Source organism: Scardinius erythrophthalmus, assembly GCF_964197995.2.
Source record: "Scardinius erythrophthalmus genome assembly, chromosome: 22".
Classification (NCBI taxonomy): domain Eukaryota; kingdom Metazoa; phylum Chordata; class Actinopteri; order Cypriniformes; family Leuciscidae; genus Scardinius; species Scardinius erythrophthalmus.
Window position 1 is genome coordinate 30,196,990 of NC_138242.1, and position 24,170 is coordinate 30,221,159.

General features: G+C 37.3%; 1 protein-coding gene and 1 gene segment (V, D, J or C); both read right to left on the reverse strand.

Moving 5' to 3' along the window:
• LOC308682903 (Ig kappa chain V region 4135-like) overlaps positions 1-24,170 on the reverse strand; it is a 1,009,768-nt gene that overhangs the window by 399,741 nt on the left and 585,857 nt on the right.
• ankfn1b (ankyrin repeat and fibronectin type III domain containing 1b) overlaps positions 1-24,170 on the reverse strand; it is an 80,815-nt gene that overhangs the window by 20,773 nt on the left and 35,872 nt on the right. For both annotated transcript variants that reach the window (XM_081352471.1, XM_081352472.1), the window contains 2 exons: positions 12,996-13,036; positions 2,424-2,546 (listed from right to left, as the gene is read on the reverse strand). In XM_081352471.1, coding sequence (XP_081208597.1) covers positions 2,424-2,546; positions 12,996-13,036 — 164 coding nt within the window. The remainder of the gene's footprint in view (positions 1-2,423; positions 2,547-12,995; positions 13,037-24,170) is intronic.

Here is a 24,170-nt window from a genome sequence, read left to right on the forward strand (position 1 = left end):
ATTCCCTCCCCGTTTGAAAGACACGCAGACAGGTTTGCATGTCACCACAGAGATCTTCAGCAATCAGAATCTCACAAGAACATGTCCAGCTCACATTTCACCTCAAAACTCAAGAAATTTGTATGTTATATTCTGCATAAACAAAGTATACTTTTAATAAGTGCCTTTATTTTAATGACAATTAAGCACTTTTTCTCATAATAAATGTACTAAAGGCAAGACACTACATAGGGTGAAAATAATGTAACTAATAGATATCACCAAACTTTCCCTAGTTGATTAATCACAGTACATCAAGACAACTGTTAAGTTTCCTGAAATGTTATGTTTAAATATGCAAATGATACATTAATCTAACTAAGCACTGACTAATTTGCATTCATTTCCAGAGCAGAAATCTGAATGTACTGAAAAAAATCATTTTAAGAAAACAGCCTTTTAAAGACATGCATTGCATTTTGAATTCAACATGCAAACAGATCAAATGTAATAAAATCAACTTAAAAGTGTATTTTGTATGTCTGAAAGTCGACAAGTTGCGGAAGTAAAATAGCGCAAAATCTCAAAATTGACCAGTGCATGAAATAAACACTGGTTTCGCCTTAAAAAAATGTTAAAAACCTTGTAAATTTGAAAGTTTTTTTTCACAATTAGCCTTTTTTGCATGGAAACAAATAAAAATCTCAGATTGCAAAACATCTTAATGATCCAAAAATAGGTTTTTCATTATGTGAAATATAATTTCTTTCTTTTGATTTTAGGGTGAAATGTGTTTTCGGCAGCATTCGAACAGGAGCGAGTTTGTTTAACGCAGTAAAGCCGCGTAGTCTTTTCCCATCACGCGTACGTCTGCATGATTGCGTGTTTCTGCCTTGGCCGTTCGCGTTCTAATCCAGTCAGATTAAGAGATTAAACGCGGGAGTATTTGAGTGCATGTGGCGGTATGCGGGTGTGTTGTCACAGTAGTAGTCGCTCCCCTGTGAGAGTGTTTGCTGTGTCGAGTTCAACTGCCCGCCACCTGTTCGCCCCCCCACCCCAGGGGGCAAATCTCTCTAATTCTGATGAGCAGAGACAGAAGACCGTCGCCATGGGGATGTTCTGCAGGGGGACGAGAAGCGCATGTGAGCACGGGATCAATCAATGTATGAATGCGTGTGCGCGGATGTGTCTTTGTGCAACGGCCCCGTACGTGTGTGTGTGACGTTAGGCCAGTCTAAGAGGCACTGGCGACAGACAGCTCGGCGTGCAGGAGGTGACAGGGAGTCTGCGTGAGGCTCTGCGCGGTCCCGAAAACAGGGGGGCCCAGCCCTCATCGTGCCCAGCCAGGGTGACTACATCCTGGGGACACGCCGCCCGAGACTCCCCGGAGTTATATGCGTCTCTGGAGCCCGGCTTCCAATTTGCCATATGCCACGACCCAGATGCGGCCACCGATAGGCACCTCTTCTCGTGCACAAAGAAAAGCACATAAACTTAAAATGGAAATAAAAAGTGCATACAAGCAGGATTACAAAAAGAGTCCATTTAATGACCTTTTAAGGTCATCCGAACATATCGTTTTACATGTATATAAAATATTATATACAAAAGTCTGCTTGACTTTTTATTTTTATCGTAAAATGTTACTATATTATCGCCCAGCTCTTTATATAAAGTTGGATATATATAAGACTGTCTAACTTTATTTGCATAAGTACATTATACACACATAGGGTAATATATAATAAAGCGAATTTCAAATTATTGTTTATATCACTACAAAATTGAAACTATATAAGGCATGAAGATATTAGGATATTATAAAAATGAACTGTGATTTTCTAAGAAGCTGCTTTAAAAAAGTAAGTACCATGAAAAATCGTGTTGCCAAATGAGTAATTCTGGTCAAAGTAAAATAAATGCCAGACAGATTCTTGTGCCTTATGTGCATGTTTATCATCTCAGAAAAAAAATAACTCCCAAGAAAAGCTCATCTTTTCTGTATGCATCTTGGAAGTGACTCCACTTGTGAGTTTTGGACATGCAAAAGCCGTGACAGATGGGGAGGGTGGAGAAGAGAGAGGCAGTCATAACTGGAGTCATGATGTCTGTGGAGATGAGCAGAGGAAAAACCTTGGGAAAACAGCAGCGTTCAGAGCCAACATGGCTTCCTTGCAATCTTTTGAGTCCAAATGGCTGGTCAACCTCTCTTAAACAGGTTTATAGCTGTTTAATGGCCAATTCACAATGCATTGACAGATGCAGACTAACGCTGAGAGTCAGCAGATTACAGTACATCACTTCTCAGATATTCCAAGACCGATGAGGCTGATTCAACATGTTCGCTGATCCGACAAAACCCAAAGAAGTCGGTGCAGTGTGACTGGGCCTTAAAATGACATTATTTCTTTTATTTTGTGATGTAAATGTTGGAGTAAAAGTACCAGTCCACGCTGAGAGAGCGCCTCCTGTAGGCTGGAGGTCTGGACGGCAGACTCCTGTCCTCCTTGCAGTGTTTGTCCTTCAGAGAGAGTCGCTGAGTCAACTTCACAATCCCAGACTCAGGCCTGCAAAACACACACACAAATAGCATGATTACTGTAATTAATGCTCTGATTTACTAAATGTTCGCGCTGCCAGAGATTAGTTCAGAACTTTACCAAACGTTTTCCATCATGTTTCAACAGGTTTCATGTGTATGTATGAATATTTGATCTTCACCTACAAACAAATAATATATTTAACCATTTTGGTGTCACTAAACTTTATCAGTTCAATCAAAAATCCTTTTGCCCAAAACTAAAAAGGAGAAATGAAATTGTATATAAATAATTATATAATTAATATAATAATTATGTATAACAATAATAAAAAATGTTTTATTATTATTATGATGATTTTTTATTATTATTATTGTTGATTATTAACAAACATGGAGTATAATATTAATAATAAAATAAATTATAATAAAATAAATCAAATTTTAAATGATAAACAAACAAATCTTCTAATTAATTGTTTTACATTTTCACAATATTTCAAATAAAATATGGATAATCATAAATTAAATTAAACTAACAAACAAAGAAATAAAGAAATATTTTTGTTGTTTTACATTTTACTAAAATTTCCATGTGTTACATTCACAGATTTGGGTTTTAATCTTGTGCACCAAATGTTTCTTGGAAACTTGGAAAGTAAATTTATAAGGAAAATGTTAAACTGTCATAAAATAATATCACAGTACAATTATTTTTAATAAACAAGCTTGATTTTCTTTTTGCAAAATATAGCCTGATATTTTCCTCTTTTGATAATGGGGTGCAACATGACCCAGGAATGTTCTCCATGAGATTCCCCAGTAAAACTTTATGTAAGAGGGATTGCGTGTGTTGAATGTGGCGTCTCATTAGCAACAGTGAGGTCATGACAGCAGCAGTCGCCTGGACGGCAGCGGACACTATATGCAGATCTGACAGCGCTGTAAATGCGTGAATCAACAATCTTGCAATCGCTTAATGACAAAAGAGTCAACAAGTGCGACTGAAGAATGTTTAAACACTGAAGGACAAGGTCAGCGAGCAAACGGCAGTGCCAGCGTGTCCAAAACACCCATGACACGGAGAGGTGACGCATCCGTATTTCTAGAGGGAATGTTCCTAGATAGAAGCCGTTTGGGAATAAGACAGGAAGAAGGACTGCGGGATGAATCTGATTCCAGCGGCAGCTGTTCTGGATGACACTGTGCTCAGTTGGGGTCCCACAAGCTGACGTAATGCCATTCGAAGATTTCTTACAGTAGGAAGGCCTGAGTGATGACATCACCTCCTTCAAGAGAGCACACGCCGCGCGGACACATACACACAAACACGAGTATAAAAATAAATACCAAACATAAACACGGCACAAGTCAACGCTTAATTCGTACGCACTTAAAGACATGATTGAGAGAGGGAGAGAGACAAGATCCGTTTCAAAACCAAGTGAGCTGCGCAAAGCATTCTGGGATTGCCTTCTATGAATGCTGTCACAGCGCCACAAAAAATATTTAGGCCTTTAAGATTTATGTATTTGAATTGCATACAGCTTTAACAAACACTAATAAACTTAATATGATGCATATTTGTCAGGCATACGTAAATGAAAAAGATTAAAAGCAGGTACGATTTCTGTACTCAAACATATTGCATAATTTATTATTAACTATTTGCATCTATTTGATTTTATTTAAATAATCATATTTTCGAAATGCATTTATTCAAACAGCTTAGAATCAGTTAAAAGTAAGAACAGTGAGTAATAAACAAGTAAAACAACAAAAAGTAAGTAATAAACCTAATATGATGCATATTTGTCAGTCATACACAAATGAAACGGATAAGAAACGGGTTTCTGTAATAGTACTAATAAACTGAATGTGTTTTAAATACACACTAACCGCAGGTTTATATATGTATCATCAATAATTCAAATCTCATGCGTTTTAACTAATATAGCTTATGGAACAGCAATACACAGCTATTCATATTTTAACCATGTTTTTTACTGATTCTAAGCTATTTGAATAAATGCATTTCGAAAATGTGATTATTTAAATAAAATCAAATAGATGCAAATAGTTAATAATAAATTATGCAATATGTTTGAGTACAGAAATCATACCTGCTTTTAACCTTTTTCATTTACGTATGCCTGACAAATATGCATGCATCAACATTAAGTTTATTAGATTATGTAAAAAAAAAAAAAAGTGTATTTTATATGCAAATTCACATTCATACATTTTAAATGAAGACTTAAATATTTTGAGCAAAGGCAGCAGTGTGAGTATGACCAGTGAAACGCAGTGTAGGTACAGTAGGGGCGCTGGAGAGAGCCGGAGAGAGCCGGAGAGACGAGTGTCTGCCTCTGTCGTTTGATGTCGATCGGAGCTCAGACTGCAGCCAGCGCACAGATCCAACGCTTCGGCCCAGGCTGCTCATTAGACAAGCATATAAATACCAAACACACACAGTATTAAACACCAGTGCCAGCGGAGACATAAATTGGTTAGTTAAGACAAAAATAAAAAGCTCTCCATATACCGCAACACCAAATGTGTCGTGCCGTGTTATTCCACTTAAAGGCTTTGACCCTCACACACACACACTGGGGTATGTGTTGTGTATTAATTTCAAAAAAATAAAAATCACCATTACAGTGACTCAGTACATTTTCAAATCATGTGTGTGAATTTTCAACATTGGTGACTCTTGCATTGCAAAAAAAAATGATGTTCTACATCAGCATTTTTGTCTTGTTTCAGTCAGTCAAGCACATGTTTCTAGCCTGGTCCAACTAGACTCTCCTACATTTCATTTGTACAGAGAGTCTTGCCACTCTCCATTGACGAGCGTTAACTTCCTTGAAGGCGGGTTCTCTGTTGAAGTTTAAAACTATTGGATCTGCCCAGAGCCACTCTGGATCTGCCATAACCAATCGCTAGCGTTTGGTCATGACGTAACCCTACAACTCAAACTAGCGCACGACCTCAATGTCATCGTTCTCAGCCACTCCCTCTGTTCGCTGATTGGACCGCCAAAAATTTGTCTGGAGAAAACCCAAGAATATACCGCAAACCCAGACTGAGTACTGAAGGAAAATGAAAATTGAGCGGAAGTACGCAGGAGGGCGGAGACAGGCTAGAATGTTTCTGGTAGAGGAAGTGTCCTTTCACCCCAGTCCAAAAAAATATTTATTAAATATGATGAAATATATAAGCTAAATCAGTGGTTCTCAATTCCAGTCCTCGTGACCCACTGCTCTGCACATTTTGTATGTCTCCCTTATTTAACACACCTGAATCAGATCATCAGCTCATTAGGAGAGACTCCATGAACTGAACTGAGTGTGTCAGATAAGAGAGACATACAAAATGTGCAGAGCAGTGGGTCACGAGGACTGGAATTGAGAACCACTGAGCTAAATAAGGTGGCAAAAAGATCTATCTATCTATCTATCTATCTATCTATCTATCTATCTATCTGTCTGTCTGTCTGGCTTATAAACATGTAAAGCTTCTTTACTTTCTTCAAACTTTCAAACAAGTCTTTGTCAAATCAACATTAAAAGTTTGTCTTGATAAATTTTGCTTGACTATTTAAAAATTACGGACACATACATTTCTTGTCATTTCAATTAACCCTCTGAATCATGTTTGCTATCAAATTAAAACAAATTCAAGAACTGAATTGGAATTTAAACAACATTCTCAATCCAGTTCCAATTATGCACAACCTTGTAAATGACTCTGATATCTGACTATTGATCAACCAATGGCCTGTGTATTTGAAAAGACATTTCAGAAGTCAAAAAGTTGTTATATTTTGATGGACAAATATGCACTTTTTTCTTTAAAATTACATGCACTGATGAATCAGTCACAACAACAGCAAGAGCATGCATTATGAAAGTAGTCAATTTTGACTTCATCACACATATATATCAACACTTAAAGAGAACTCCGGTCAATTTTAACATTGAGCTCATTTTATTGTACATTTGGAGTGCTGTCAATACAGAGAACAACGACACAAATCGGTGTTGCCTACACCGAGTTATTCTATTTTTAAAATTTGCACCCTGTTGACTTCAATAGGGCAAGTACTAAACCTGCTTTTAGGCTCTTAACATCCTTGATGTGTCATTACAAGTGCACAGGTCATGTGAGTGATTCCTTCAGAGTGAACACGAGTGGATCTGACTGCAGTAAATGTGAAAGATATGTATAAAAATTATGTTATTTAAGCCAGCACAAATACCTGTTTACATCCTGTTTTTCGGTTGAAGTCCAAAGTAGTCGATTGCCGAGTTCACGCGCGTGATCATAGGTAACTAAACCTATGCGCGTGAACTCGGCAATCGATTACTTTGGACTTCAACCGAAAAACAGGATGTAAACAGGTATTTGCGCTGGCTTAAATAACATAATTTTTATACATATCTTTCACATCTACAGCAGTCAGATCCACTCGTGTTCACTCAGAAGGAATCACTCACATTTTCTGTGCACTTGTAATGACACATCAAGGATGATAAGAGGCTAAAAGCAGGTTTAGTACTTGCCCTATTGAAGTCAACAGGGTGCAAATTTTAAAAATAGAATAACTCGCCGTAGGCAACACCGATTTTTGTCGTTGTTCTCTGTATTGACAGCACTCCAAATGTACAAAAAAATGAGCTCAATGTTAAAATTGACCGGAGTTCTCCTTTAATACAGCTATAAACACACTGATTTACGTTCCCAGAATTCCAAAATAAAAAGCGGTTTCCCTAGAGGGCCACCTACTCTGTCTCTCTTACTCTCTCTCTCTCTCTTTCTCTCTCTCTCTCTCAGAGCAGTGTGAACACAGTCTGAGCTCTCTGGCTCTCCAGCTCGTCTCCACACACAGATTGTGGTCACTAATGCGATACCTTGTCATGAGCTTTCTCTGACCATAATTACTAATATTGGTCAGGTATGGTGCCAATTTATAATCAGACTTTATTTTGTGGAAGTATTTTAATTTATTTAATTGTGTGACTTTTATCTGCCAATCGTGTACATGTATTCTTCTTGGGTTATTTTCCCTATTTCTTTTACTTGTGAGTGTCTGAACTGAATTGTTGAATTAAGTTGATGTTTTTCCACTAAATATTGCATGGGGTCGCTCTCTGTGTGTCCTGCCCTGTGTCTGAGAGCACAGTGAAGGTAACTCTCTGACGGCGCGTCTGATAGATGGAACCAGAACTTTACGGCTCTCTTCTGGATTTCAGATAGGACAGGAGAGGGAATCTGCCTAATTCTGCCCGGCAACCCAGACTTGGAGCATTTCTGTGAGTTCCCAGAATGTTCTTGCAGAACTCTAGCTGGAAAATTTCATCAGGGATTTTGTCCAAGGATTCATAATTTAATTTAAATTTGGGGCCCCAGATTTCACAGCCGTACAGAAGGATGGGATTGAAGCCACAGTTTAATGGGTGCATGGGTTAAATTTGAACAGGGGTTTTCTTATACTATAATAAGCCCTACTTGCTTTATCAGTCAGATCTTTTATTGCAGTGTCAAATTTTCCAGAAGCTGAGATTGTCAGACCCAAATAATTATAACAGGTGACATGATTATTATATAAATTTCTTGTCAGTAAGGCGAGGTTTTTTCTGAAAGATCACTATTTTGGACTTCATGTTCATCGGTAAGGCGATACTACTACATCCTTATGCATCGCTTTCTGCCAGGACTTTTATGTGCTTTTCCCAAATAACGTAAGTGACCTCGACATCTGGGTTAGCGGTAGCATGAGCCATCAGGCAAGTGTTATTTAAATAAACTCCTGATGTACTTAGAAAATTTCCAATGCCTCGTTTTATGAGCACAGAACCTATTTGTACTACTGTATAAGTTTGGTGCCATTCTGGACATTATTAGTAGGGTAATTTACGAGATACATCCTTGGCTCCATTAGCGCCTGCACTAAGCCATCCGGCTGATATCTCTAAATAAGCTCTAACTTTAATAATGTTCAACCAAGGGGAAAAAAAGCTTCTGGGGGGGGTGTTTGGCTCGAGGTCATGGTGCAAAGACCTCAGGTTGATTTTACTCCGAACCATCCCTTTAACTGATGAGTTGTTAAATTTATCGTTTTCTTCTCTTCACTAAATGAAGTTAATAGAAATGAATCTATCATGTACTGAACCCGAGTGCTGTGGAGCTGAGCTTCATACTGGGCAGGACTGTCTTTACTCCATATAAATCTGGAGGAAAGGGTGTACAGTTTAACCTTCTGGTCTGAAGAAGGCAGGAGATTCACGGATCTGTTCAGACTGAGGACTTTGTGACTATGGTCTGATATCGGCAGCTGTGGCATCACTGTGAAATAGTTGATTTTACTGTGGTCTATATCTGTAATGGTGTAATCTACTGTGCTGCTGCCTAGATATGAGAGGTAGGTGAATCAACCCAGAGAATCTCCCTCTGTGCTGCCGTTAAATATATATAGACCAGGCTTTTGCAGAGCGGCAGGACTTGTTTTCCATGTCTGTTTATTGTGTTGTCAAGTGCCTTAGTAAAGTGCTTCTGTTGATATATACTGTATATGTGAATTGTTTATATATTTGTCTCCCTCTGAGGTAACGTAATCCGCTTCCTTCCCCGTTCTAGCATTCAGATCCTGCATTAACAGAACCGATCCTAGAGATTGAAAAAGTAAATGATCTCTGATGGTAGGGTTGAAAAGATGTCTTCATTATAGTAAGGAGACTCATATGGTGGTGGGGAGGGCGGGGTGGGGGGGTAATATAGAAATATAGTGAGTCGACCAATTTTACACGTTAAATAAAAAATAAATAGAAATAAAAAAATAAAAAAAATTTAAGTAATTAAGAAATAATGATAATTCTTGACAGACACACTATGAGTATTTAAGCTAACATATTGTCACATATAATTTTCAGCATGTGTTTTATCTGGATCAGGTCAGTGGTGTGTGTTCTACCTGTTCCTGTCTGACCCTCTCCTCACACTCACCATGTGTTTTCTCTCGCTCTCTTACTCTCTCCACCTGTCTCTCTCTCTCTGCCTGTCTCCACCACCCATCTCGCTCTTAATTTATGTGGAGTAGATCCAGTGCAAATGTTAAAAGGTTTTATAAAGGGACGTTTGATGCTGGAGTTTGCGTATTATGAAATGATAAATGATAGAGATCTTTTTTTGATGTGGGGAACAGAAGGTGTGTTGTGTAAGCCCAGTGAAGAGCAAGGTTATCAGATAAGTTTTGGAGTGTTATAAAAAAGATGATGTCTTAAAATTATTATTATTATTATTATTATTATTATTGTGGAGGGTTTTTTGTTCTTTTTTCTTTCTCAGATTTTTAAGGATTTTGAACAATGTTTTAAGGTGTTGGAATATATATAATTTTTTTGATTGTTTTGAACAATTTAATGTAAAATAAATCAGATTTTAAAGGTCTCTGCCTGTCTCGCTCTCTCTCTCTCTCTCTCTCTCTCTCTCTCTCTCTCTCTCCGCCTGTCTCTCTCTCTCTCTCACTCTCTCCGCCTGTCTCTCTCTCTCTCTCTCTCTCTCCGCCTGTCTCTCTCTCTCTCTCTCTCTCTCTCTCTCTCTCTCTCTCTCTCTCTCTCTCTCACTCTCTCCGCCTGTCTCTCTCTCTCTCTCTCTCTCTCTGTGGTCATTGCCGGAATGCTGTAATGGACCGAAAGCGACTCCCATCTTGTTGTTCCCTCCAGAATCCCACAATTCCACAGGGCGTCAAGATTCCAATCAGAGTGGAGACGGCCATCATGATGATTATTTATTCTGGAGCGGATCGTGAGCATGTGAATGTGTCATACATTTATAGAAACAAACCACACACACACACACACACACGGTAACACACAAGGGCGTGTGTTTGTGAGGAAGTGGTTTCCGCTGTGTCATCTCCATACCTACATCCAGACCAGTGGCCAAACATGTGTATATGCCTGTGTGTGTGTGTGAGTGAACAAGAGAAGACGATGCCACACACACACACGCTCACAAATGAACGAGATGCCAGGCGTGTGTTCTTAGCAAAGATTCCGCGGGAAAGTTCCTCTGGCGGGGCTTTATTGAGGTGTGTGTGTGTGTGTCTGTGTCTCTGGCACAGCACTGTTGGGGAACCGTCAGACTTTTCATGGCCAAACCACATCAAACATGCAAACCACAACGCCAGCCCCTCCACACACACACGGCTGAGTCAACCTTTACACATACACACATTGACCACAAAACCAAACACTGAAACATGCACACTTATTAAACTTATTAGACTGTCTATGTGAAAAATGCTTATGTGGGTCAGAAAGAGAGAGAGAGAGAGAGAGAGAGAGAGAGAGAGAGAGAGAGAGAGAGAGAGAGAGAGAGAGAGAGAGAGAGAGAGAGAGAGAGAGAGAGAGAGAGAGAGAGAGAGAGAGAGAGAGAGAGAGAGAGAGAGAGAGAGAGAGAGAGAGAGAGAGAGAGAGAGAGAGAGAGAGATGAGACTGCTGCCATATATCATTCAGGCTAATTCATTTGATTTTCTCCCTTTAGTTCTGTAACCCACAATAACTAGTCTCACAACTTAAAGCTTCTGTGATTTGTTCACAATTGGTTACTAGACTTTCAAACGGAAGACCACAAATGGTTACAGCACATGCATTTTATTTTTCACTAATTCTACACCTAGTCTTGCGGTGACCGCTAAAAGTTCATTCACTGCACTCACAATGTGATTGGGTGAATTTAACTTCTGGCTGTAAGGCCACAGCTTTCGTCTGCCTGACAAGACATTTTGCCAAAGTTTTGTCCAAAGAAACTATATATTCAATTGTAAATTATTTGAATAAAGTTTGCACACATTTACAGAAGTCAGTTATAAATTCAATTTGTTTTGAGACAACTTGGGTGACATTTAGTCAAAAGTTTAGGATCACTGTTTTTTGTTTTTTGAAAGAAATTAATACTTTCATTCAGCAAGGATGCATTAAACTGATCAAACGTGACAGTAAATACATTTATAATGTTACAATGATTTCTATTTTAAAAACTGCTGTACTATCTCTTTATCAAATAATCCTGAAACAACAATATATCATGGTTTCCACAAAAATATGAACTGTTTTCAGCACTGATAATAATAATAATAAATGTTTCTTGAGCATCAAATCATCATATTAGAATGATTTCTGAAGGATCATGTGACACTGAAGACTGGAGTAATGATGCTGAAAATTCAGCTTTGATCACAGGAATAAATTACATTTTAAATATATTACAACTGAAAACAGTTAATTTATGATGTAATATTATTACAGGGTGTTTTACTGTATTTTTGGTCAAATTAATGCAGTCTTGGTGAGCAGAAAATGTTTCTTTCAAAACGTCTTACTGTTCCCACACTTTTGAACAGTGATGAATTTAGATTTAGTGAAACTCATTTTGATTTTGTTGCTTTGCACAGTGTTTCGTTTTCAGGACAAAAAAATGATGACTCTTCATGTCCGCTTAGGACACGTTATTAGAGCCGTTTACCTGTGACAAGAACACACACAACCAACATAGCAATTAGGAAAAATGAAACCAACACTATATCCAATATCCCTGATCTAGGGTGAAAAATCTCACAAAGCAGCTTTATTAAACCTACCCAGAGAGTAAAAACCAGACTACATCTTGTGCTCGTCCTTTGATCAGACCCGATCAGCGGTTCAGTTCTCATTAGTCAGCCATTAGTGACAGATTTAGGAGATCTGCCATTTTTAATCTAGTAACCAAGGTAACATGGTGTTCTTGTGGATAGGAAGGCTCTCCTACGCCACATTGTGTGACAGTTTCATAATTCACAGACTCAGAAAGACACAGACCCTCAATAATAATGTCAATGTAACATGTCAGAAGCACTACAGCATTAAAGATACTTTAGTAACCTGATCTTTAAATGCACTCATTTCTGTCATGAGATGTTTTGTTTTTATTGACTTGTGAAGCCTCATCTTCACTCAATCATTAAGCTTTTGACTTTTGACTCAATTGTTATTATAATCACTTATAAGTTAATCTATGCTATGTTAACCTAAAGCAGCAAACCACGACCAGAGAAAAACTGTATGAGTAAACGACTCCACTTGCATGGATATTATAATGTATTTTTTATTACATTAAAGCTAATTAAAATGACGTATATAATACGTATGCATATAATACGTATGCAAACTATCAAACATTATATGCATTTTTTCAGTTGAGGATGACCCCAAAGGAAAGTTATGTCTGATTTAGCTCATTTCTGGTGACGATTTTGTCCCCAAAGTAAACACACATAAAGTTCATACAGTTCATCTAAAACTAGATTATCTCTCCATTCAGTGGGTCACTAGGCCCAATGACTGGACTGATTCAATATCAAACATTTTTAACCACTTGTTTAACCCTGGCATCACCAGAATGAGAGCATGACGGCGTGAGAACAGACGAGTCTTACCTTCTCTGACGCGTTCCCTTCCTGTCGATGGAGCCCAGACTCTGAAACACACACAAACACAACCTTACAACCAATTTACAGAGATGGTCATTTCAGAGCATTATTATTACAGATTATTACACTGAGAAATCATAATTCTGATTGGCCAATAGCAACATTCTGTTTTGTATATGACACTAAACTGTTTAAATGACTGCTGACCCACCAGTTTCCTACATATCTGTGCTAGTTTCATGTCTCATGTATCCCTCCACACATTTTCGTCTCTCATAATTCAGTCATTTAAACCATTCATGGCAATTTATTGATTGATTTGATAAGAATCCGTGACATAGTTAGACGGTCTCCAGCACCCTGCCAGCGGTTTAATTTGCAATAATGTCTGGATACATTAAACAATTATTCATACATCTAACAATAGTGGATGGATGCAGTGCGCAAGTGCACTTAGGGCATGTCCAAATCCACTTTTGCTAGTTTAACGATGGGAAAAATGGTCGGCGCTCCCGGCGCATGGTCTAAAAGGGTTGATCCTATTCTCTTAATAAGTATTGGGTGTGTTTTGGGCGTAAAAACAATCGGAGTGTAATTTCCCATTCCCTTTAAAAGCCAGTTACACTCGCGCCATGGCGGATTCGCTATTTACAATGCGCAATTTGCAAGCGGAAAAACTGAGCGCTTCTCCAGAGCGCAAACGGATTTACTCGTGTGCGAGGTTAAAGTGCACAAGCAAACCATCTACGGGACAAGCCGGATTTCACCATATCTTTATGTACACAATATTAATCTTTTACATTGTAATCCTTTTATTTTTATTTAGCATGTTTGTGTGCTGCTGTGCGTCCCTGGGTGTGTAATAAGCAGAGTGTACGTGCATTGTCGACCTGAAATTACTAACGCGTTCTTTAAATAACCAAAAAATATTGCGGATTTGCGGCATTGACTTTAGACCAGATTTTTGTTGGTCAATGGCGCAGTCTATTTCAGTTCCTCAAAATAATGCGCCGGGCGCACAAATGCATTTGCTATTTAAACAACGTGGCTCAGGACGGGAAAATGATAACTGCGTCAGGCTGAAACTAGCAAAAAATACTTGCTAAAACACGTCGCACTTGGCGTTGCATTGCGCCGGGTGTATGATAGGGCCCTGAGAGACAGAACGATAGACTGAGAAAACAATACATAGAACGATATATAGAATGATAGACAGTAACAGACAGAGCAATAGACAGATATGACAGAACAATGATAAAACGACAGATAGAATAATAGATAGAATGATAGACAGATAGAAAGATAGACAGAGAGAATGAACAATGTATAGAACGATAGATAGTAGGATAGAACGATAGATAGATAGAACGATAGAACGAACGATAGAACGATAGAACGAACGATAGAACGAACGATAGAACGAACGATAGAACGAACGATAGAACGATAGATAGAACGATAGATAGAACGATAGATAGATAGATAGATAGATAGATAGATAGATAGATAGATAGATAGATAGATAGATAGATAGATAGAACGATAGATAGAACGATAGATAGATAGATAGATAGATAGATAGATAGATAGATAGATAGATAGATAGATAGATAGATAGATAGATAGATAGATAGATAGATAGATAGATAGATAGAACGATTGATAGATAGATAGATAGAACGATAGCCAGACAGATATATGTGGTGACATTTGAAATGGTGTGTGTGGTTGTTTCAAAGGTAACAGCTGGAGACAGGATGATCACTGCTGCGATTCTGACCTTTACCTGTGAGTCTCACAGACAAAAAAGACACCGAAAATGACATCTAAAGTATGATGATGATACAATTATACAAAGTTGTTTAAACACCCGTTAACCGCTGATAACATCAGTTTCCACACGTTTCTCCAGTGCATGAGCTACTCAAGATGAGCCTCAATCACAGTGACGTTAGTTGTGAATGAAATCACAGAAGATCATCTTCAGAGTAATTTTACACCTGAGCACCTCAAACCAGAGGAATTACACTCTCATCAGAGCAAACCAGTGCTGGGATCAAATAAAAGGGTAACCACAAAATGATAACTTCTCACTGAGAACATCACTCAACACAGCATGTCTACACGCATCATGTGTGATTAGGTAAAGTCGTTTGACAAAACTACTAACACACACACACACACACACACACACACACACACACACACACACACACACACACACACACACACACTCTTCAGACATTCCAGTGATCACATACCTGTGTGGTTCCAGTTTCACCTGTCGCACTCGCTTTCTCTTCGCTTAATTTGAGGGTCTTCAGGTACAGACCAACTAAAACACACGCCGGATTCTGTCTATCTGTCTCTCTCTCCGCTGGAGGTGAAATAGTTGTTTTTTTTTTTTTTTTTTTCCACAGCCCGTTTCTTTGCTACTGCTGACTTGGTGTACTTTAATTGTGGTTGCCAGGCGATAAGCTTCACTAACCGTGCAGTAAACAGAGAGAGAGAGAGAGAAAGAGTGAGGGGGAGAGAGAGAGAGAGAGAGAGAGAGAGAGAGAGAGAGAGAGAGAGAGAGAGAGAGGGAGAGAGAGAGAGAGAGAGAGAGAGAGGGGTCTAAATGCTGCTGAATACTAATTGCTGCAATAAAAGTTAAAAAAACAGGCCAGTGGCACATCACACTTAGTGTTTGTTAGAAAGTTGCATCATATAATTTTGGAGCAAAATTGGAGAGTCATTTGACATTTCACATCATTTTTGACTCATGAGCAGGTGCTGTCAGATTCTTCCAAATCTGTCTTCAATAATTCACAAGCTAGTTTTATTTTCCATTTGAAATTAGGTAAAACATCACGTGTCAAAAGTCACTTTTCCTGCATGTAACATTCAGAGTATTTATTTCTATTTGACATTTCATTAATGCAGAGGCGCAAGTGAGCAGGTATGAAATATTCATTCATTCACATCGGCCCCCGATTCACTCGTTTATCTGTTTATGTCACGCTGTTTCTCTTTTGTTCCATTGATTTAGTTGAAGTGCATCATTAACAGCTCGTCAGATATTCCTTCAGAAGCTTCTAGACGAGCAGCTGAATGCAAGCAATTAAAATGTGAAAAATGGACCAGATGAGGAAGCAGTTGTGCATGATAATTCATGTTTTTTCTGAGAATGAGCTGCTTTTCTGTTTGCTTTATTGTGAATGAATCTGATCTTCAATGACTTCACTGACCCACTGAACCAACAGAGATATTACAATATGCTGTGCTATTGCAATAATACAATGCTTTGACTTACCAGAACTACGTAAACAGTCATGCTATTGCATTTTATTTTCAGATTTAAAATAGCTCTTCACCAGCACTTACAGTTCTTCTGCCAACACACAATGTTACACCACCACGTTTCACTAGGTCAGTTTCACAGGCACTCATTCCAGTTCCCCCATACAAAAACAATTACGGTCAGAAATCCTTTTTCTATATTTATACTAAAATTTGGAATGACATTCCCTATCACATTCGAACATTATCATCCATCACATATTTCAAAAAGTCATACAAACTGTTTCTTCTTGATAGTCACACTTGTACACACTGATTGTTCATGTATTGTTTTTAGTCTTGTTTTTCCATATTTAATGTTTTATTTGTTTGTATCTGTCTAGTCAATAATAATGTCACGTACAAATGTGTTGAAATGGTGATCATTGTTTTATGTTGCTGCAGAACAGGAACCTGCTGTAAACCAGTTTTTAAACTGAGTCAGGCCCGTTTATAGTAACTAAGTTGTTGCTTTTAAATTTTCCTGTAGAATAAATTAAATGAAATTAAATGAATAGTTGTCGAATTTGTGAATGCATAAACTTTGTTTCCTAGTTAAAATAACAAATATTCAACATTATGTTAAAAATGTATGATTTTTTTTCTTCATGATACCACCTTTTATTATATATATATAATATTTTTATAACATATTTTTAATTGTATACTTTAATACTAATAAATATACAGTAAAACAATAAGGTTTCATTTATTAACTACATTAGTTAGCATGAACAATACTTATACATCATTTATAAATCTTAGTTAATGTTAATTTGTACATTTACTAATACATTTTTAAAATTAGTTAATTCACTGTGAACTAACAAGAACAAAAAATAAATGATTGTATTATTATTAAATAACATTAACAAAGGATAAATGCAGTAAAATATTTTGCTCATAGTTAATATTGATGTTCATGTTAACAACTGAGACCTTATTCTAAAGTGTTAACGAATATACTAATATACTAATTATACTTTTTACTTTACATGTAATATTTCATATTTCAACACATTTTCAGCACTTTTTATATACTTTATATAGAAAATGTTTTTTTTCAGTGTTTGATACTAGACTCATTATAATTGTGAAAGAAAATTTGATGCATTAAAATACAAATCATAAAAAAAAAATCCAATTTACAATAATGATGTTACTGAAATTATTTTTTAAATCATTTTAAACACACAAAGTGCGTTTAGTGATAAAAAATTATTTATATATCTATATTAATAATTCATCATTTAGATTTAAACAGATCCAGCTTTCTAAACTCCAGGAAACAGGAAAATTAACATTCATGACAGAAATCTTAAAGAAAACATTTCCATGCCTTTTCCAGGACTGGAAATCACAATTTCAAAGACCATGGGAAACCAGAAGAAAAAAAAAATCCTACAAAATTTTATTAGATTACTCACAAATTTATACACTATAAAAGTTATTCTGAGAGACCAAGTCATGTTTACACACGGCAAATCCTAGTTTCTAGTCTGGTTTTCTAGTCAATCTACAGTACCTAATACACAATCACACCCCCCCCCCCCCACACACACACACCACTCACTTCTGTGTGTTGTGTGTCTATAGGCGGGCAGAACTCCAGAAGAGATGCCTGCTGAGGTTGCCATGGTAGCAGTGTCTCAACCAATCCAAGAGCTCCCATAATGCCATGCAGGGATTTGGGACACTGGCTGGGCATACGTCATTCAAAAGAGAAGGTTAATGAAACTAATGATGAATATATGAACATAAACACATGCTGGGAGACTCACGTTCTATCTTTTAAATGCGTTTAAGTTAAATTCTCAAAAGTCAGAGCCTGATACTGTAGCTTCCCGTCTCTGGCAGACACATATTCACACCCACTTTAACTAATTGAGGTTGTTCTAGTATGAAATGGAAAATTGGAAACATTTGCAGCACATTATATGAAATGGAAAATCTAAAAGTGTCTCTCTCTCTCTCTCTGTTCGTTTGCCATAATGATCCGCAGTTTAGCTCCCGTCTGCACGCATGGCTGTGCGCTAATTATAATTGAAACGACTCTCCAAAACATAGACCTTTTATAATTGTTCTTCCATATTTCTCACTGATTTTCTGTTTATTTTAGACTATAAAACATATAGAGTAGCAGTGAAAAGATTGGAAACCCTTGACTGGATTTATGTTTCTCATGATTTTAAAAAAGCCTTTTGATCTAAAAGTTTCTGCAAGTGTGAATTTGTTTAGAAAGCTAAGATTCAAGAACAATTAACAGAATATTTATATACGTAAATGTATAATATTATGTCTGATAAGAAATGGAAGTGTTTGATTTATTTGTTGAGCAATTTTTCTAATGTAAAATAACCACACACGCACACACACACACACACACACACAAATAAATGAAAGAGTCAAAAGCTGTTTTTGTGTAGACACACATATAATAATTAACATAAAATAATTACCTCTCAATCGATTAAAAAGACCCAAAAACTGATTGTGTCTTTTATTGGCATATGATTATTATCCAATTTAGTCCAATTTGTTCCAAAAATTCTGGAGTAGTGATGAGCAAATGTGTGATGGCGTAGTGTGACAGGAGTAGTGATGACAAAAATGAGCATTTGTACATTGAAAACCAACAAAATGAGAGGAAAATCTGCTTCGAAATCAAGAGAGAAATGGACAGTATTTATAACTAATTTCCTTTATAACTACCAGGAGATGTACATACTTTTATGCAAAACAGACTAAAATGTTTGCCATTATTTACTTAAAGGGATAGTTCACTTTGAAAATAAATTTTGGTATGTTTTAGCTTACCTCAAGGGCATCCAAGATGTAGGTGTCTTTTTTTCCGCAGTAGTTTCAGTTTGGATATTTTTAGGTCAAACCGTTCTTGTCTGTCAGTCATATAATGCAGGTCGATGGTCACTGTATCAAAACACAAGCACAGAGTCCAAATTAAAACAATTCCCCATCGTCCAAATTAAACAATTCCCCATCGCAAGTACACATTGACGGCCTAAGACACGAAACGAGCGGTTTGTGTGAGAAAACGAACAGTATTTATATCGTTTTTACCTCTTGTAACACAGCACACGTCCAAATGATCTGACGGCGCGGGCGGGTATAGATGTATACATAGATGTCGCCTTGGCTACGGTTTCGTTCCAATGAACTGTAGTAGCAAAGGCGACATCTAGTGTATACATCTATACCCGCTCGCGGGCGGGTATAGATATATACACTAGATGTCGCTTGGCTACGGTTTCGTTCCAATGAACTGCGTAGCCAAGGCGACATCTATGTATATACATCTATACCGCCCGCGCCGTCAGATCATTTAGACGTGTGCTGTTTTCAAGAGATAACAACGATATAAATACTGTTCGTTTTCTCACACAAACCGCTCGTTTCGTGTCTTAGGCCGTCAATGTGTACTTGCGATGGGGAATTGTTTAATTTGGACGATGGGGAATTGTTTTAATTTGGACTCTGTGCTTGTGTTTTGATACAGTGACCATCGACCTGCATTATATGACTGACAGACAAGAACGGTTTGACCTAAAAATATCAAAATTGAAACTACTGCGGAAACAAAGACACCTACATCTTGGATGCCCTTGAGGTAAGCTAAAACATATCAAAAATTAATTTCAAAGTGAACTATCCCTTTAAAGCTTTTTTAAGCTTTAAGCTAAATTTCAGTCCCATTCATTGTAATTGCAACGGAAAAGGTTTTCAAATTCTCTCATTTTATGTTCGTTGGAAAACAAGCGCATCATACAGAGCTGGAATGGTGGATGAATAATGATGATTATCTTTTTTTTTGGGGGGGGGGGGGTGAACTTTGAATGAAATGTTATGAAACATTAAACAAGTATTTACAGGGTTTTCACATCTTTTCAACAATTAAATCCTAATTCCAGTCATTTGTTATTACTGAATCAACAGCAGAGCTAAACTACATAAAGCTCTATTCTTTTCAGGATTTTCAAAATGCCCCAAAAATGCCACTGTTAATCTAGTTTCATTTTATTTTAAAGCAAACTTAAATATTCCCTGAATGTATCTGTTTATGCTTGTGTAGTGCATAAAAAATAATATAATAAAATAATAAAATAAAAATTCCCTGATGTGCTTTACAGTTTTTCAAGACCTTGAGAAGCTTTTATTTAAAATAAAATGAAATAACCCTAACCCTAAAATAAATAATAAAATAATAATAAAAAAAAATATTTAAAAAATCCCTGACATGTTTTACAGTTTTTCAAGACCATGAGAAGCCTGTATATAAAGACCTAGGAGCAATAAAAGATTATGAGGATGCTGTGGAAACATCTGTTTATGTTTGTGTATTGTGTATAAAATAAATAAAATGCATATTAATTCCCTTTTATGTTTTATTGTTTGTTAATACCATGCAATGCCTGTATTAATAAATAAATAAATAAACAAAATAAATAAAATAAAATAAAATAAAATAAAATTCCCTGATAAGTTTTGCAGTTTTTCAAGACCATGAGAAGCCCGTATATATAGAGCGACCTCGGAGCAATAAAAGATTCCTCTGGGAGAGGATGCTGTGGAAACAGGGAATGTGTCAGAATGAAAGAACCGCAGACCTGCGTTCATTATCACCGGACGATTAACATGTCGGTGAAGTGAGTCACAGTGAGCGACAGACACAGAAAGCTCACGAGTGTGTCGTCGAGCATGTGTGTGTCTGCTGATGGGTGTGGATAGCAGCATCTACCACGGCCTGCGGTTACTGTGGGGAGCGACTGAATGCTACCCATAAATCTCTGCAGTGTAGCCACCTCAAATCAGGGTAATGGGGCTAGAAGACATGCTGTCATCCGCATGATGAAGTCATTCGCATGCAGACCGATGCCAGTCGCGGCGGTGGGTCCGTCAGACACCACTGATTTACTGACTGCTGCGCAACGGCCCGTATCTACGCTTACAATCAGCTTTTTTTGCTTTATTATGGGTGTGGGTCTCCATATTGAATATCTTTTCTCAAAACAATGACTGTGACCGGTCCAGCGCACAGCCAAGACCACAAAAATCAGTTTAGGTCAGCTTTACATGTTCTCTTTCTCACGGATCTCTGTGTTTATTTTCCTTCATTAGTATTAAACGAGCCATCAGGCATCAAACATCACTCTGGGCTGAACGTGCTGGTGTGAAGTGTGTGCTGAACTTTCTGCTGAAATCCAAATGAAAAGCGAGATAAAAAGAGAAGGAAGGAACAGAGTGACAGACAGCAAAAGAAGAAGTGGATAAGTGGAGTCGGGTGTTGAGCAGGTTATGATGGTCCAGGTCGCCCCTGCTGGGGGATGCTGTAACTACACCATCTGGATCCAATGACTGCTATTCAAACTCAGTTTATTTTCATCCAATTATTATTATCGGAAGCAACATCTAAATTACAAATCGATTGATGATCAATCCATGATTAGGAATGATAATGAACAGTTCTTTCCAGGTATTATCAATGCATAACAGATGCATATATATATATATTTACAACACACTTTTAGAAGAAACGGTTCTATATAGAAACTTAAAGGGTTCTGTCAGACTTCATAAATAGAAGCTTTTAGGGGTTAAAGTCATTGGATCATTTTATGGATATAGTTTTAACTTATTTCATTTTTAATTTGAATTAAATGTTATGAATTTAACAGCTCATAAACAATTTATCACTAGTAAATAAAAAGTAAAATGATTGCATAGTACTTTCATCTTTTACAGGTTAAGACATTTCTCCTTATAATAGAACCTTTTTTTGCATAAATGGGTCTTTATAAATTGAGTCAAGAACTCTTGAGTTCTATATAGAACGCCATTGAAACTTTCATTTCTAAAAGTGAAGTATTAGAAGAATTAATCTGAAATAAATTATTCTAAGATCCAGTTCATATCCTGAAGTTCTGTAGCTGTAATAGTAAAATCATTTACCTATGAATATTTGGATGCCGAATAATCTACATGAAAAGAGGTCTCATGTGACACACTAAAGAAACTGCAGTTAAACAACATAAATACCTAAATAAACTCAAGTGGTGATCTGTCTGTTTACTTGTTTGTTTTCTTTAGCAAGCATACGTGCGTGTATGATAGGCTCTCTATCATGTTCCGCGCGCAGGGTTAGGAGCGATCTCCGATTATTTGCTGACACAAGAGGAAAACTCATTTTGGTTTGGAGTCGGGAGCCAGACATGGAGACAGACCGAGAGCCTGAGTAAAAGAGAGAGAGAGAGAGAGAGAGAGAGAGAGAGAGAGAGAGAGAGAGAGAGACGCTCTGATTCACACCTCTCCATTCCCACGGTATTTGGTTTGTTTACGTGCCGCGTGACATTAAAACACTCACATAAACGCAGACGTGCACAACAACAAACCACACTCAGTATCTAAGCCGAATTAACAGCAAAGAATGACGACCAACTCGCCAACATGACTTTCCTTTTTGACCTTGATTGTACAAATAAAAAGGAAATATTAGAAACACGAAATCAAAATTAGATTTTTTTGTGGTGTTCACTCAAATGTTGACAAAAATCATTTTTAGCACATATTTAAATATGCAGTCTTTTTCTTCTGGAAAACGTCCAAATATATGGAGGACTCACCCTGGACTACACTGATTTATGTCCAGTGGAACGTGAATGTCCCTGATTCCACCTGCAAACAACTAAGTAGAAAATCATGGATTATGGCTGTGTAACTTCTGCACCACCAAATGAAATTGTAAAAATAATGATTGACAGGATTATAGATATCTATTCACATGAATCACTCTTTCCCCGCAATTGACAGAATTTTCCGGCGCTCCACGTTTTCATTGTTATACGGTAGGGGGCGCTATTACACATCTTCTGAAAGAGTTCAGAAACTCCGGATCAAAACACAGGCGAAGAAACAAAAGCAAGCGATAGAAGACTGCTTACGCACATATAAAATATCGCAATCATCAAACATTAAAAATCATATAAATCAAAACTGTCTAACGTTACCGAATGAAATGTCGACCCAGGAAGAGGTATAGGACTGTGTAGGACTTTTAAAGTATTTTAAACTACAAAAAAATTGAACTTTTAAGAAATAATAATCTGTAATGCAAAATAATTCAAAATAAAATATAATAATTAAATAAAATAATAAATATTAAAGTAAAAAAATGTAAATTAAATAAAATTCAGAGTGAACAAATCTAGGTTAATCTTTTCTCCGGTGTTGTTTATTTCTGCGTCATGGTGGCTGATGTGATCTAAAACCCAAACTTGCTGAGTACCTGAAGCCCGAGCGCGTAAACACACACAGACAAGGACGCAAACGCACTCAACATCACATGCATGGCATTTCGGAAGAAAATACCACAGACTCCACAGCTCAGCAGAGCTAATAAATAAAGGGGTCGGGGCGCCACCTCAAACCTTTCCTGTGTGTGTGTGTGTGTGTGTGTGTGTGTGTGTGTGTGTGTGTGTGTGTGTGAGAGAGAGAGAGAGAGAGAGAGAGGGGAGCTCTTTGGGAAACACACAGGTCTAAAGTTGCATCACCAGAGCATCAGTCTCTCTCTCCTTTACTGGCCGTCTGTCTGTAACTGAAACTCTGAGCGCGCTCGGTGACCTCAGTGAGTTCTGCGCTCATGAAAAAGACAGTGACTGAGTGTGTGAGAGAACATTTGTGTTTCAACAACTCGGAAAAATTCCCCCGTTTTTATTTTGGCTTTCAGTTTCAGTTTAGCTTTAGTTAAGATTTAATGGTGAATAAATAGCAGGACTGCCAAATTTAAATTACATTACATTTGTCGAAGTGCTTATATATGTTTAACAGCATTTTATTTTAAAACAGTGT